Source organism: Anomaloglossus baeobatrachus, chromosome 2, assembly GCF_048569485.1.
Source record: "Anomaloglossus baeobatrachus isolate aAnoBae1 chromosome 2, aAnoBae1.hap1, whole genome shotgun sequence".
Taxonomy (NCBI): domain Eukaryota; kingdom Metazoa; phylum Chordata; class Amphibia; order Anura; family Aromobatidae; genus Anomaloglossus; species Anomaloglossus baeobatrachus.
In genome coordinates this window covers 790098141-790113959 of record NC_134354.1, presented here as the reverse complement: position 1 = coordinate 790113959, position 15819 = coordinate 790098141, and the positions used below count along the sequence as shown (strand labels likewise).

The 15819-nt window shown below is 49.5% G+C and overlaps 1 protein-coding gene across 1 annotated transcript in view; it reads left to right on the top strand.

The window, feature by feature from the left end:
- The window catches only part of ARAP1 (ArfGAP with RhoGAP domain, ankyrin repeat and PH domain 1), a 182279-nt gene extending 169166 nt beyond the window's left edge, over positions 1–13113 (top strand). The window contains 3 exon segments of the mRNA XM_075337654.1: positions 3695–3758; positions 3914–4066; positions 12329–13113. Coding sequence (XP_075193769.1) covers positions 3695–3758; positions 3914–4066; positions 12329–12445 — 334 coding nt within the window. The 3' untranslated portion in view covers positions 12446–13113.
- The last annotated feature ends 2706 nt before the right edge of the window (positions 13114–15819 follow it).

Sequence of the window (15819 nt, the reverse complement as noted above, 5' to 3'; positions counted from 1 at the left end):
TACAGATCCTCTCCAGATCTCTCAGATCACTCCTCCATACAGATCTTCCCCAGATCTTTCAGGTCACTCCTCCATACAGATCTTCTCCAGATCTTTCAGGTCACTCCTCCATACAGATCTACTCCAGATCTTTCAGGTCACTCCTCCATACAGATCTACTCCAGATCTTTCAGGTCGCTCCTCCATACATATCTTCTCCAGATCTCTCAGATCACTCCTCCATACAGATCTTCTCCAGATCTTTCAGATCACTCCTCCATACAGATCTCCAGATCTTTCAGGTCACTCCTCCATACAGATCTTCTCCAGATCTCTCACGTCGCTCCTCCATACAGATCTTCTCCAGATCTTTCAGGTCACTCCTCCATACAGATCTTCTCCAGATCTTTCAGGTCACTCCTCCATACAGATCTTCTCCAGATCTTTCAGGTCACTCCTCCATACAGATATTCTCCAGAGCTTTCAGGTCGCTCCTCCATACAGATCTTCTCCAGAGCTCTCAGGTCACTCCTCCATACAGATCTTCTCCTGATCTTTCAGGTCTCTCCTCCATACAGATCTTCTCCAGATCTCTCAGATCACTCCTCCATACAGATCTTCTCCAGATCTCTGAGGTCACTCCTCCATACAAATCTCCTCCTGATCTTTCAGGTCACTCCTCCATTCAGATCTTCTCCAGATCTCTCAGGTCACTCCTCCATACAGATCTTTTCCAGATCTTTCAGGTCACTCCTCCATACAGATCTTCTCCAGATCTTTCGTGTCACTCCTCCATACAGATCTTCTCCAGATCTTTCAGGTCACTCCTCCATACAGATCTTCTCCAGCTCTCTCAGGTCACTCCTCCATACAGATCTTCTCCAGATCTTTCAGGTCACTCCTCCATACAGATCTTCTCCAGATCTTTCAGATCACTCCTCCATACAGATCTTCTCCAGATCTTTCAGATCACTCCTCCATACAGATCTCCAGATCTTTCAGGTCACTCCTCCATACAGATCTTCTCCAGATCTCTCACGTCGCTCCTCCATACAGATCTTCTCCATATCTTTCAGGTCACTCCTCCATACAGATCTTCCCCAGATCTCTCAGGTCACTCCTCCATACAGATCTTCTCCAGATCTCTCAGGTCACTCCTCCATACAGATCTTCTCCAGATCTTTCAGATCACTCCTCCATACAGATCTTCTCCAGATCTCTCAGGTCACTCCTCCATACAGATCTCCAGATCTTTCAGGTCACTCCTCCATACAGATCTTCCCAGTCACTCCTCCATACAGATCTTCTCCAGATCTCTCAGGTCACTCCTCCATACAGATCTTCTCCAGATCTCTCAGATCACTCCTCCATACAGATCTTCTCCAGATCTTTCAGGTCACTCCTCCATACAGATCTTCTCCAGATCTCTCAGGTCACTCCTCCATACAGATCTTCTCCAGATCTCTCACGTCGCTCCTCCATACAGATCTTCTCCATATCTTTCAGGTCACTCCTCCATACAGGTCTTCCCCAGATCTTTCAGGTCACTCCTCCATACAGATCTTCCCCAGATCTTTCAGGTCACTCCTCCATACAGATCTTCCCCAGATCTTCTCGGTCACTCCTCCATACAGATCCTCTCCAGATCTCTCAGATCACTCCTCCATACAGATCTTCCCCAGATCTTTCAGGTCACTCCTCCATACAGATCTTCTCCAGATCTTTCAGGTCACTCCTCCATACAGATCTACTCCAGATCTTTCAGGTCACTCCTCCATACAGATCTACTCCAGATCTTTCAGGTCGCTCCTCCATACATATCTTCTCCAGATCTCTCAGATCACTCCTCCATACAGATCTTCTCCAGATCTTTCAGATCACTCCTCCATACAGATCTCCAGATCTTTCAGGTCACTCCTCCATACAGATCTTCTCCAGATCTCTCACGTCGCTCCTCCATACAGATCTTCTCCATATCTTTCAGGTCACTCCTCCATACAGATCTTCTCCAGATCTTTTAGGTCACTCCTCCATACAGATCTTCTCCAGATCTCACAGGTCACTCCTCCATACAGATCTTCTCCAGATCTCACAGGTCACCCCTCCATACAGATCTTCTCCAGATCTTTCAGGTCTTTCCTCCTTACAGATCTTCTCCAGGTCTTTCCTCCTTACAGCTCTTCTCCAGATCACTCAGGTTTCGGGGCAGTTACCGGCTAACATTGAGTTTCAGCTTCTCCACAGATTTTCTCTTGGGTTCAGGTCTGGAGACTGGCGAGGCCAAACCATGACCTTGAAATCCTTCTTACGGAGTCACTCCTTGGTTGCCCCTGGCTGTGTGGTTTGGATCATTGACATGCTGGAAGATTCAGCCATGACCCATCTTCAATGCTCTTACTGAGGGAAGGAGGTTGTTGGTCAAAATCTGTCTATACATGACCCCATCCATCTTCCCTTCAATATGCTGCAGTTGTCCTGTCACCTTTTGCTTTTCTGCCCCCTAATGTTAATTGTTTCGAGCCCCCCCCCCCCCCCGCTTCACGGTTGGGACGATGTTCTTGTCATTGCACTCATCCTTCTTCCTCCAAACCCGGCGAGTGGATTTGATACCAAAAAGTTCTATTTTGGTCTCCTGTGACCAATGACCTTCTCCCTTGTCTCCTCTGGATCATCCAGATGGTCATTGGGAAACTTCATACAGGCCTGGACATGTGCTGGAGTGAGCAGGGGGACCTTGTGTGACCTACAGGATTTTAATCTATGACATGGTATAGTATGTTACTAATGGTAATCTTTGAGACTGTGGTCCCAGCTCTCTTCAGGTCATTGACCATGTCCTCCCGTGTATTCTGGGCGGATTCCTGACCTTACTCAGAATCGTCCTTACCCCACGAAGCGAGATCCTCCATGGAGCCCCAGAACGAGTAAGATTGACAGTCATTTTGTGTTTCTTCCACTTTCTAATAATTCCATCAACAGTTGTTGTCTTCTCACCAAGCTGCTTGCCTATTGTCCTGCAGCCCATCCCAGCATGTGCAGGTCTACAGTTGTGTCCCTGGTGCCCTTAGACAGCTCTTTGGTGTTGGCCATGGGGGAGAGGTTGGAGTGTGATTGAGTGTGTGGACAGGGGTCTATTATACAGGTGACGAGGTCACACAGGGGCAATAAATCCAGGTAATGAGTGCAGAGGAGGAGAAAAATACCAGATCTGTGAGAGCAGAAATCCTGCTGGTCGGTCGGTGATAAAATACTTATTTCATGCAATAAAATTAAAATTATTTATGAATCCTACACTGGGATTCTCTGGATTTTATTCTTTTACAGGTGAAGTGTCCTATGATAATAATCACAGATCTCTCCATTCTGTGCAGGGGGGAAACTGCAAAATCTGCAGAGGGTCCAATACTTATTTTCCGCACTGTATCCTTCTATCATCTGTCTCTGACTTTTTTTGTCTGTCTCTGACTTTCTTTGTCTATCTCCCTCTTTATTATCTCTTTCTTTGTGTCTGTCTCTATCCCTCTTTCTTTCTCTCTCTTTCTCTTTCTCTCTTTCCCTCTATCTCTTTATTATCTATCTTTCTTTCTTCGTCTGTTTCTCTCTCTCTTCCTGTCTTTTTTTTCTTTCTTTTTATCTATCCCTCTGTCTCTTTCTCGCTCTATCTCTTTCTTTCTCTCTTTCTCGCTCTTTCTCACCTCTTCTCTCTGTTCCGCAGGTATCTGTGTTGCGAATCGGTGGGAGAGATGAGGCAGTGGTTCGCCTCGTTCATGTTTGTCCAGGTTTGTTATTGATGTCCCCGAGGTCCGGGGTGGGTCTCGGCTGTCAGCAGGGGGCACTGTTCCTTCTGCTCACAGCTGCAGTGATACCCGGTGTCACAATGTATCAGTGCAGGGTGTGACATTGTAGTCATGGCGTCTTCTCCGTGTGCCCGCAGTGTGGCAGCCTGTGGCCAGAGCAGGGCGCGGCGGCGGTGCGGTCTCGGAGTTCTCAGCTGGACTCCTTTGGGAACCTTTCCCTCATTCCTATACGAGGGAGCGAGACGGATATAAGGAGGAGTATAGCGGCGTTCACCACAGACCCGCTCACGGTGAGTGCTGCCGTCACAGAGGGGTACATGATAGGACTACCTACATATGCCTGCAACCACTGATGTCATCTACACTGCACCCGCCCCCAGTGATGTCATCTTCTACACTACACCCGCCCCCGGTGATGTCATCTCCTACACTACACCCGCCCCCAGTGATGTCATCATCTACACTGCACCCACCCCCAGTGATGTCATCATCTACACTACACCCACCCCTGGTGATCTCATCTTCTACACTGCACCCGCCCCCAGTGATGTCATCATCTACACTACACCCTCCCCCCAGTGATGTCATGATCTACACTGCACCCGCCCCCGGTGATGTCATCTCCTACACTACACCCGCCCCCAGTGATGTCATCTTCTACACTACACCCTCCCCCAGTGATGTCATCTTCTACACTGCACCCTCCCCCAGTGATGTCATCTTCTACACTGCACCCTCCCCCAGTGATGTCATCATCTGCACTACACCCTCCCCCAGTGATGTCATCTTCTACACTGCACCCTCCCCCAATGATGTCATCATCTACACTGCACCCTCCCCCAGTGATGTCATCTTCTACACTGCACCCACCCCCGGTGATCTCATCATCTACACTACACCCTCCCCCAGTGATGTCATCTTCTACACTGCACCCTCCCCCAGTGATGTCATCATCTGCACTACACCCTCCCCCAGTGATGTCATGATCTACACTGCACCCGCCCCCGGTGATGTCATCTCCTACACTGCACCCGCCCCCCAGTGATGTCGTCATATACACTGCACCCTCCCCCGGTGATGTCATCTCCTACACTGCACCCGCCCCCCAGTGATGTCGTCATATATACTGCACCCTCCCCCTGGTGATGTCATGATCTACACTGCACCCTCCCCCTGGTGATGTCATCATCTGCACTGCACCTGCCCCTGGTGATGTCATGATCTACACTGCACCCACCCCCCGGTGATGTCATCTCCTACACTGCACCCGCCCCTGGTGATGTCATGATTTACACTGCACCCGCCCCCCGGTGATGTCATCATCTGGACTGCACCTCTCCCCGGTGATGTCATCATCTGCACTGCACCCGCCCCCAGTGATGTCATTATATATCCTGCACCTGAAATCTCCCCACAATCCGGCTCTTGTTGACATTAATGGGAACATGTTCTCCTGTTTAGCACAAGTTTGCACTCATGGCCGCTGAGATGAAGTCAGTGGCGTCATTATTGGATATATCGTGCTTTGTAGCCGCACACGATCAGCCTCATGTCACACTGCAAATGCCCAACATCTGAAAGGCTGAATTCTGCAGCGGATTCTGCTGTAAATCCGCGTCTGATCGTTGTGTAATTACCGCTCTGCCAGTTCAGAACGGCTGCTGGGCGCGGTAGAAGGAGGACGACGCACATCAGGGTTACCGGCCCTTTAAATCTATGCATCATTCCTGTGCATTGTGTGAGAGGCTCCCATTATAAGGATGATGAGTGTTGTGGGTCTCCTGTGCCGAGGATGATTAACGTCTCCATTGGAGATAAGAATTGCTGCGAAGTGATTGACGGCCTGTATCTGCGATGGAAGATAGGAGCGCGCAGCAGGTGAGCCGGCGGAGGGGGGGGGGGAGCGGCGGAGGGGGGGGGGGGGTGCGGCGGAGGGGGGGAGCGGCGGAGGGGGAGCCGGTGGAGTGTGGGGGGGGTGCGGCGGAGGGGGAGCCGGCGGAGTGTGGGGGGGGTGCGGCGGAGGGGGGCAGCCAACGGAGGAGGGCAGCTGGTGGAAGGGGGGGCTGGCGGAGGGGAGACGGAGCCTCGTTTCATCTTCACTCCCTTTCATCACTTCAAACACGACTTAGATTTGGCCTAATCGCAGCCTAAACGGAGCAATCAGTAATGCAGGGAGACTCCGGGCAGCGAGCAGCACCGCGCCAATCTACACCCTGCGACCTGGAGCGAATGGAAGACACAAGCCACACGGGCAAGTGCCCCGCCGCGGGGCAGAATCCGGGAACTGCGGCAAAGCAGCCTGCAACATAAGGGGCAAAGTGCTGCAAATTACCTGTAATAAAGGACACTGCACAGGGCTGAGAGCAATCACTGCACCAACGATATCGTTATATAGACTCCACATGCCACAAGTGACCTCATCATAAATGCTGCACCCGCCCCCGCTCAGATCATCATATACACTGCACCCACCCCCTGTGATATCATTATATACACTGCACCCACCCCCTGTGATATCATTATATACACTGCACCCACCCCCTGTGATATCATTATATACACTGCACCCACCCCCTGTGATATCATTATATACACTGCACCCACCCCCTGTGATATCATTATATACACTGCACCCACCCCCTGTGATATCATTATATACACTGCACCCACCCCCTGTGATATCATTATATACACTGCACCCACCCCCTGTGATATCATTATATATACTGCACCCACCCCCTGTGATATCATTATATACACTGCACCCACCCCCTGTGATATCATTATATACACTGCACCCACCCCCTGTGATATCATTATATATACTGCACCCGCCCTTTGTGATATCATTATATACACTGCACCCACCCCCTGTGATATCATTATATACACTGCACCCGCCCCCTGTGATATCATCATATACACTGCACCCGCCCCCTGTGATATCATTATATACACTGCACCCGCCCCCTGTGATATCATTATATACACTGCACCCACCCCCTGTGATATCATCATATACACTGCACCCACCCCCTGTGATATCATTATATACACTGCACCCACCCCCTGTGATATCATTATATATACTGCACCCGCCCCCTGTGATATCATTATATACACTGCACCCACCCCCTGTGATATCATTATATATACTGCACCCACCCCCTGTGATATCATTATATACACTGCACCCGCCCCCTGTGATATCATCATATACACTGCACCCGCCCCCTGTGATATCATTATATATACTGCACCCGCCCCCTGTGATATCATTATATACACTGCACCCGCCCCCTGTGATATCATCATATACACTGCACCCGCCCCCTGTGATATCATTATATATACTGCACCCGCCCCCTGTGATATCATTATATACACTGCACCCACCCCCTGTGATATCATTATATATACTGCACCCATCCCCTGTGATATCATTATATACACTGCACCCGCCCCCTATGATATCATCATATACACTGCACCCGCCCCCTGTGATGTCATCATATACACTGCACCCGCCCCCTGTGATATCATTACATACACTGCACCTGCCCCCTGTGATATCATCATATACACTGCACCCGCCCCCTGTGATATTATTATATATACTGCACCCACCCCCTGTGATATCATTATATACACTGCACCCGTCCCCTGTGATATCATTATATACACTGCACCCGCCCCCTGTGATATCATCATATACACTGCACCCGCCCCCTGTGATATCATTATATACACTGCACCCGTCCCCTGTGATATCATTATATATACTGCACCCGCCCCCTGTGATATCATTATATACACTGCACCCGTCCCCTGTGATATCATTATATACACTGCACCCGCCCCCTGTGATATCATTATATACACTGCACCCGCCCCCTGTGATATCATCATATACACTGCACCCACCCCCTGTGATATCATTATATGTATTGCACCCGTCCCCTGTGATATCATTATATACACTGCACCCACCCCCTGTGATATCATCATATACACTGCACCCACCCCCTGTGATATCATCATATACACTGCACCCACCCCCTGTGATATCATTATATATACTGCACCCACCCCCTGTGATATCATTATATACACTGCACCCACCCCCTGTGATATCATGATATACACTGCACCCACCCCCTGTGATATCATGATATACACTGCACCCGCCCCCTGTGATATCATTATATACACTGCACCCGCCCCCTGTGATATCATTATATACACTGCACCCGCCCCCTGTGATATCATTATATACACTGCACCCGCCCCCTGTGATATCATTATATACACTGCACCCGCCCCCTGTGATGTCATCATATACACTGCACCCGCCCCCTGTGATGTCATCATATACACTGCACCCACCCCCTGTGATGTCATCATATACACTGCACCCGCCCCCTGTGATATCATCATATACACTGCACCCGCCCCCTGTGATGTCATCATATACACTGCACCCGCCCCCTGGTGATGTCATTATATACACTGCACCCGCCCCCTGTGATATCATCATATACACTGCACCCGCCCCCTGTGATATCATTATATATACTGCACCCGCCCCCTGTGATATCATTATATACACTGCACCCGCCCCCTATATCATTATATACACTGCACCCGTCCCCTGTGATATCATTATATACACTGCACCTGTCCCCTGTGATGTCATTATATACACTGCACCCACCCCCTGTGATATCATAGGGGGCGGGTGCAGTATATATAATGATATCACAGGGGGTGGGTGCAGTGTATATAATTATATCACAGGGGGCGGGTGCAGTATATATAATGATATCACAGGGGGCGGGTGCAGTGTATATGATGACATCACAGGGGAGAGTGCAGTGTATATAATGACATCACTGGGGGTGGGTGCAGTGTATATAATGATATCACAGGGGGCGGGTGCAGTGTATATAATGATATCACAGGGGGCGGGTGCAGTGTATATGATGATATCACAGGGGGTGGGTGCAGTGTATATAATGACATCACTGGGGGTGGGTGCAGTGTATATAATGATATCATTATATACACTGCACCCACCCCCAGTGATGTCATTATATACACTGCACCCACCCCCTGTGATGTCATTATATACACTGCACCCGTCCCCTGTGATGTCATTATATACACTGCACCCGTCCCCTGTGATATCATTATATACACTGCACCCACCCCCTGTGATATCATTATATACACTGCACCCACCCCCTGTGATATCATTATATACACTGCACCCACCCCCTGTGATATCATTATATACACTGCACCCACCCCCTGTGATATCATTATATACACTGCACCCACCCCCTGTGATATCATTATATACACTGCACCCACCCCTGTGATATCATTATATACACTGCACCCACCCCCTGTGATATCATTATATACACTGCACCCACCCCCTGTGATATCATTATATACACTGCACCCACCCCCTGTGATATCATTATATACACTGCACCCACCCCCTGTGATATCATTATATATACTGCACCCGTCCCCTGTGATATCATATACACTGCACCCACCCCCTGTGATATCATTATATATACTGCACCCACCCCCTGTGATGTCATTATATACACTGCACCCGCCCCCTGTGATGTCATTATATACACTGCTCTCTCCCCAGTGATGTCATCGTATACACTGTGTATGTTCTGGTCTTGGTCACATTGTTCCTTTATATCCCGTTTCTTATCCTCGTGTCTCCAGCCTGGTTTATGTTGTATCTTTCTATCGCCGGTATAAGTAACTCTGTGACTCTGCTTTCGGTTGGACGGTGTCTTCCTGTCTTGGAGGTTGTATCTTCATTTCTGGTCTCCTTCTTCTATTCCTTTTGTCTCCAGTGTCACCTACATTGTATCCTCCAGTCTCTGGGCTCGGTTACGTGGCATCTTCCTTTCTCAGTTACATTGTATCTTTACATATCTGGACTTTCTCACATTGTAGCTTTCAGTCTTGGTTGCATTTTAAGTTCTCACATTTGGTCTGTTACATTGTATCATCTTCCTGTCTCAGTGACATTACGTTGTCTTCTTCTCTCTGGTGACGTTGTGTTGCCTTCTTGTCTCGGGGCACTGTGACGTTGTGTCGTCTTCCCACCTCTGTGATGTTGCGTCGTCTTCCCGCCTCTGTGACGTTACCTCGTCTTCCCTCCTTGGTGATGTTGTGTCGTCTTCCCTCCACGGTGACGTTGCGTCGTCTTCCTGTTTGTGGTCTTGAAGTCCTATCATCTTTTGGTCTTGGTGATGTTGCGCCGTCTTCCTGTCTCTGTTCTCGGTGACTTTGCGTCATCTTCCTGTCTCTGTTCTCGATGACGTTGCTCTGTTCTCGGTGACATGGCGTCGTCTTCTGTCTCTGTTCTCAGAGATGTTGCGTTGTCTTCCTGTCTCTGTTCTCGGTGACATTGCGCCGTCTTCTGTCTCTTTTCTCTGTGACGTTACGTCATCTTCCTGTCTCTGTTCTCGGTGACGTTGCGTCGTCTTCCTGTCTCTGTTCTCGGTGACGTTGCGTCGTCTTCCTGTCTCTGTTCTCGGTGACATTGCGCCATCTTCTGTCTCTTTTCTCTGTGACGTTACGTCGTCTTCCTGTCTCTGTTCTCGGTGACGTTACGTCGTCTTCCTGTCTCTGTTCTCGGTGATGTTGCGTTGTCTTCCTGTCTCTGTTCTCGGTGATGTTGCGTTGTCTTCCTGTCTCTGTTCTCGGTGATGTTGCGTTGTCTTCCTGTCTCTGTTCTCGGTGACGTTACGTCGTCTTCCTGTCTCTGTTCTCGGTGATGTTGCGTTGTCTTCCTGTCTCTGTTCTCGGTGACGTTGCGTTGTCTCTCTCTGTTCTCGGTGACATTGCATTCTCTTCCTGTCTCTGTTCTCGGTGACATTGCGTTGTCTTCCTGTCTCTGTTCTCGGTGATGTTGCGTTGTCTTCCTGTCTCTGTTCTCGGTGACGTTACGTCGTCTTCCTGTCTCTGTTCTCGGTGATGTTGCGTTGTCTTCCTGTCTCTGTTCTCGGTGACGTTACGTCGTCTTCCTGTCTCTGTTCTCGGTGATGTTGCGTTGTCTTCCTGTCTCTGTTCTCGGTGACGTTGCGTTGTCTCTCTCTGTTCTCGGTGACATTGCATTCTCTTCCTGTCTCTGTTCTCGGTGACATTGCGTTGTCTTCCTGTCTCTGTTCTCGGTGATGTTGCGTTGTCTTCCTGTCTCTGTTCTCGGTGACGTTACGTCGTCTTCCTGTCTCTGTTCTCGGTGATGTTGTGTTGTCTTCCTGTCTCTGTTCTCGGTGACGTTGCGTTGTCTCTCTCTGTTCTCGGTGACATTGCATTCTCTTCCTGTCTCTGTTCTCGGTGATGTTGCGTTCTCTTCCTGTCTCTGTTCTCTGTGACATTGCGTTCTCTTCCTGTCTCTGTCCTCTGTGACGTTGCGTCGTCTTCCTGTCTCTGTCCTCGGTGACGTTGCGTCGTCTTCCTGTCTCTGTTCTCTGTGACGTTGCGTCATCTTCCTGTCTCTGTTCTCAATGACGTTGCTCTGTTCTCGTTGACATGGCGTCGTCTTCTGTCTCTGTTCTCAGAGATGTTGCGTTGTCTTCCTGTCTCTGTTCTCGGTGACATTGCGCCGTCTTCTGTCTCTTTTCTCTGTGACGTTACGTCATCTTCTTGTCTCTGTTCTCGGTGACGTTGCGTCGTCTTCCTGTCTCTGTTCTCGGTGACATTGCGCCATCTTCTGTCTCTTTTCTCTGTGACGTTACGTCGTCTTCCTGTCTCTGTTCTCAGTGACGTTACGTTGTCTTCCTTTCTCTGTTCTCGGTGACGTTGCGTTGTCTCTCTGTTCTCGGTGACATTGCATTCTCTTCCTGTCTCTGTTCTCGGTGACATTGCGTTCTCTTCCTGTCTCTGTTCTCGGTGACGTTGCGTCCTCTTCCTGTCTGTCCTTGGTGACGTTGTGTCGTCTTCCTGTCTCTGTTCTCGGTGACGTTGCGTCGTCTTTTGTCTCTGTTCTCGGTGACGTTGCGTCGTCTTCCTGTCTCTGTTCTCGGTGACGTTGCGTTGTGTCTCTGTTCTCGGTGACGTTGCGTCGTCTTCCTGTCTCTGTTCTTGGTGATGTTGTTTCACCCTACTACTCTCTTGTTTCTTTACAGCTTCTGGGAAACGTATGAGGCCACGGCTCGGGACAACACAGGTGAATGGCGGCTGATTATTTCCGTGTTCCTTTCAAGCTGTCAACTTAACCCCTTCTTTTTATCTAACAAACTGCGCCTGCTGTGTAAGCAGAAGATGGCGCTGACAGTCGCCCATGGTTATATAGTTGTCAATTTAGTAGTTCCTCTCACCTTTTACAAAGTGGAGTAGACTGGGTGAGAACTAGCGAGATGTGCATCGGGGAGGAGTTCATGCCCCCCGAGGAGAGGGATGAGGCCCCTGAGGCACCGCAGCCCCCTCCCCCCGCGCTCAGGGTTTACATTCTAATGAGTTTCCTGTATGATGCTATTAATATTATTGACTTTCTTGATCTTTTGCAGGTCTCGTGTGATCGGGCCACGTATCGGTGGCTCACAGGACTTTGGTGCATTTTGGGAGATGAAGCAGAATCCACGCATTTATATATAACGTGGATGATCCAGAAATCATGGATGTGAATAGTAGATTTTGTGCCTTGTAGAAAGCCATCTGTAAATACCCCCCTCCCCCCTCCCCATGGACATTACACCCTGGACTATGGTGGTCTCTAAACTCCCCTCAAACCCTCTAATTCAAGACTTGAAGGGAGACTCTGCCTCCTGCGAGCCGATAGACTCTGTACATGGACTTCTCTTCTGTGGCTCATCCACTAACACTGAATTAAAGGGACGGCCGTCGGAGCGTTCACCGGGCATCGTGACCAGTAGTAGATTCAGTTCCCACATGTGACGCCTGATACGTGAGAAACGGCAGCAGACGACTACTGAGAGGTGAACGAGCCAATCACTGGCCTCGTCTCCATATTGTGGCATTAATGCAAGGTTTTCCCGCAATGGACACATGCGGCCCCAACCAGGTGATTCCAGGTGATACTTCACTGAGCCTGACCATCTCAGTGCTCAAGAGTTTTCTCCACCTCCAAATGTAGGATCCTAAGCAGGAATTTGGCAATGCGCGGCGGTGCCCGGAAGTGCAAGCGCGGCTGCCAGTGCCCGGAAGTGCAAGCGCGGCTGCCAGTGCCCGGAAGTGCAAGCGCGGCTGCCGGTGCCTCCCTGAACAAAAAAAAAAAAATTACTCTGCCTTAATGAAGATTTGAACCTGGAATAAAATCTCATGTAAAAATCCATTTGGTTGTTACATAGATGGGACGATGTCACGATGTATCACCTGGTAGAAGCAGCAGCAGCGGGGTCTCCGCACATCCGAGTAATTGAAAACCCCAATACAGCAATAAAGACAACGCGTTTTACATTTTATGCGGCAACAATGTGTCAGATGGGTTTTATATAAAAGGGACCAACTGCCCTAATTCCTTAATATACCTTTATACCGGGTATAATTTACTTCTTGCTATTCTTCTTCTGGTACAAAGCTATGAATTCCATCCATAGATGAGAAATTATATGTAAAGATTGTCTACCTCCAGCCACCACTAGGGGGAGCTCCCTGTATACAAAGATACATGATAAGATCCTGTCTGCAGCCACCACTAGGGGGAGCTCCCTGTATACAGAGATACATGATAAGATCCTGTCTGCAGCCACCACTAGGGGGAGCTCCCTGTATACAGAGATACATGATAACATCCTGTCTGCAGTCACCACTAGGGGGAGCTCCCTGTATACAGAGATACATGATAAGATCCTGTCTGCAGTCACCACTAGGGGGAGCTCCCTGTATACAAAGATACATGATAAGATCCTGTCTGCAGCCACCACTAGGGGGAGCGTCCTGTATACAGAGATACATGATAAGATCCTGTCTGCAGCCACCACTAGGGGGAGCTCCCTGTATACAGAGAAACATGATAAGATCCTGTCTGCAGCCACCACTAGAGGGAGCTCCCTGTATACAGAGATACATGGTAAGATCCTGTCTGCAGCCACCACTAGAGGGAGCTCCCTGTATACAGAGATACATGGTAAGATCCTGTCTGCAGCCACCACTAGAGGGAGCTCCCTGTATACAGAGATACATGGTAAGATCCTGTCTGCAGCCACCACTAGAGGGAGCTCCCTGTATACAGAGATACATGGTAAGATCCTGTCTGCAGCCACCACTAGGGGGATCTCCCTGTATACAGAGACACATGATAAGATCCTGTCTGCAGTCACCACTAGTGGGAGCTCCCTGTATACAGAGATACATGATAAGATCCTGTCTGCAGTCACCACTAGTGGGAGCTCCCTGTATACAGAGATACATGATAAGATCCTGTCTGCAGCCACCACTAGGGGGAGCTCCCTGTATACAGAGATACATGATAAGATCCTGTCTGCAGCCACCACTAGGGGGAGCTCCCTGTATACAGAGATACATGATAAGATCCTGTCTTCAGCCACCACTAGGGGGAGCTTCCTGTATACAGAGATGCATGATAAGATCCTGTCTGCAGCCACCACTAGGGGGAGTTCCCTGTATACAGAGATGCATGGTAAGATCCTGTCTGCAGCCACCACTAGAGGGAGCTCCCTGTATACAGAGATACATGGTAAGATCCTGTCTGCAGCCACCACTAGGGGGATCTCCCTGTATACAGAGACACATGATAAGATCCTGTCTGCAGTCACCACTAGTGGGAGCTCCCTGTATACAGAGATACATGGTAAGATCCTGTCTGCAGCCACCACTAGAGGGAGCTCCCTGTATACAGAGATACATGGTAAGATCCTGTCTGCAGTCACCACTAGTGGGAGCTCCCTGTATACAAAGATGCATGATAAGATCCTGTCTGCAGCCACCACTAGGGGGAGCTCCCTGTATACAGAGATACATGATAAGATCCTGTCTGCAGCCACCACTAGGGGGAGCTCCCTGTATACAGAGATACATGATAAGATCCTGTCTGCAGCCACCACTAGAGGAGCTCCCTGTATACAGAGATACATGATAAGATCCTGTCTGCAGTCACCACTAGGGGGAGCCCCCTGTATACAGAGATACATGATAAGATTCTGTCTGCAGCCACCACTAGAGGGAGCTCCCTGTATACAGAGATACATGGTAAGATCCTGTCTGCAGCCACCACTAGAGGGAGCTCCCTGTATACAGAGATACATGGTAAGATCCTGTCTGCAGCCACCACTAGAGGGAGCTCCCTGTATACAGAGATACATGGTAAGATCCTGTCTGCAGCCACCACTAGGGGGATCTCCCTGTATACAGAGACATATGATAAGATCCTGTCTGCAGTCACCACTAGTGGGAGCTCCCTGTATACAGAGATACATGATAAGATCCTGTCTGCAGCCACCACTAGGGGGAGCTCCCTGTATACAGAGATACATGATAAGATCCTGTCTGCAGCCACCACTAGGGGGAGCTCCCTGTATACAGAGATACATGGTAAGATCCTGTCTGCAGCCACCACTAGGGGGATCTCCCTGTATACAGAGACACATGATAAGATCCTGTCTGCAGTCACCACTAGGGGGAGTTCCCTGTATACAGTGATACATGATAAGATCCTGTCTGCAGTCACCACTAGAGGGAGCTCCCTGTATACAGAGATACATGGTAAGATCCTGTCTGCAGCCACCACTAGAGGGAGCTCCCTGTATACAGAGATACATGGTAAGATCCTGTCTGCAGCCACCACTAGGGGGATCTCCCTGTATACAGAGACACATGATAAGATCCTGTCTGCAGTCACCACTAGTGGGAGCTCCCTGTATACAGAGATACATGGTAAGATCCTGTCTGCAGCCACCACTAGGGGGAGCTCCCTGTATACAGAGATACATGGTAAGATCCTGTCTGCAGCCACCACTAGTGGGAGCTCCCTGTATACAGAGATACATGGTAAGATCCTGTCTGCAGCCACCACTAGGGG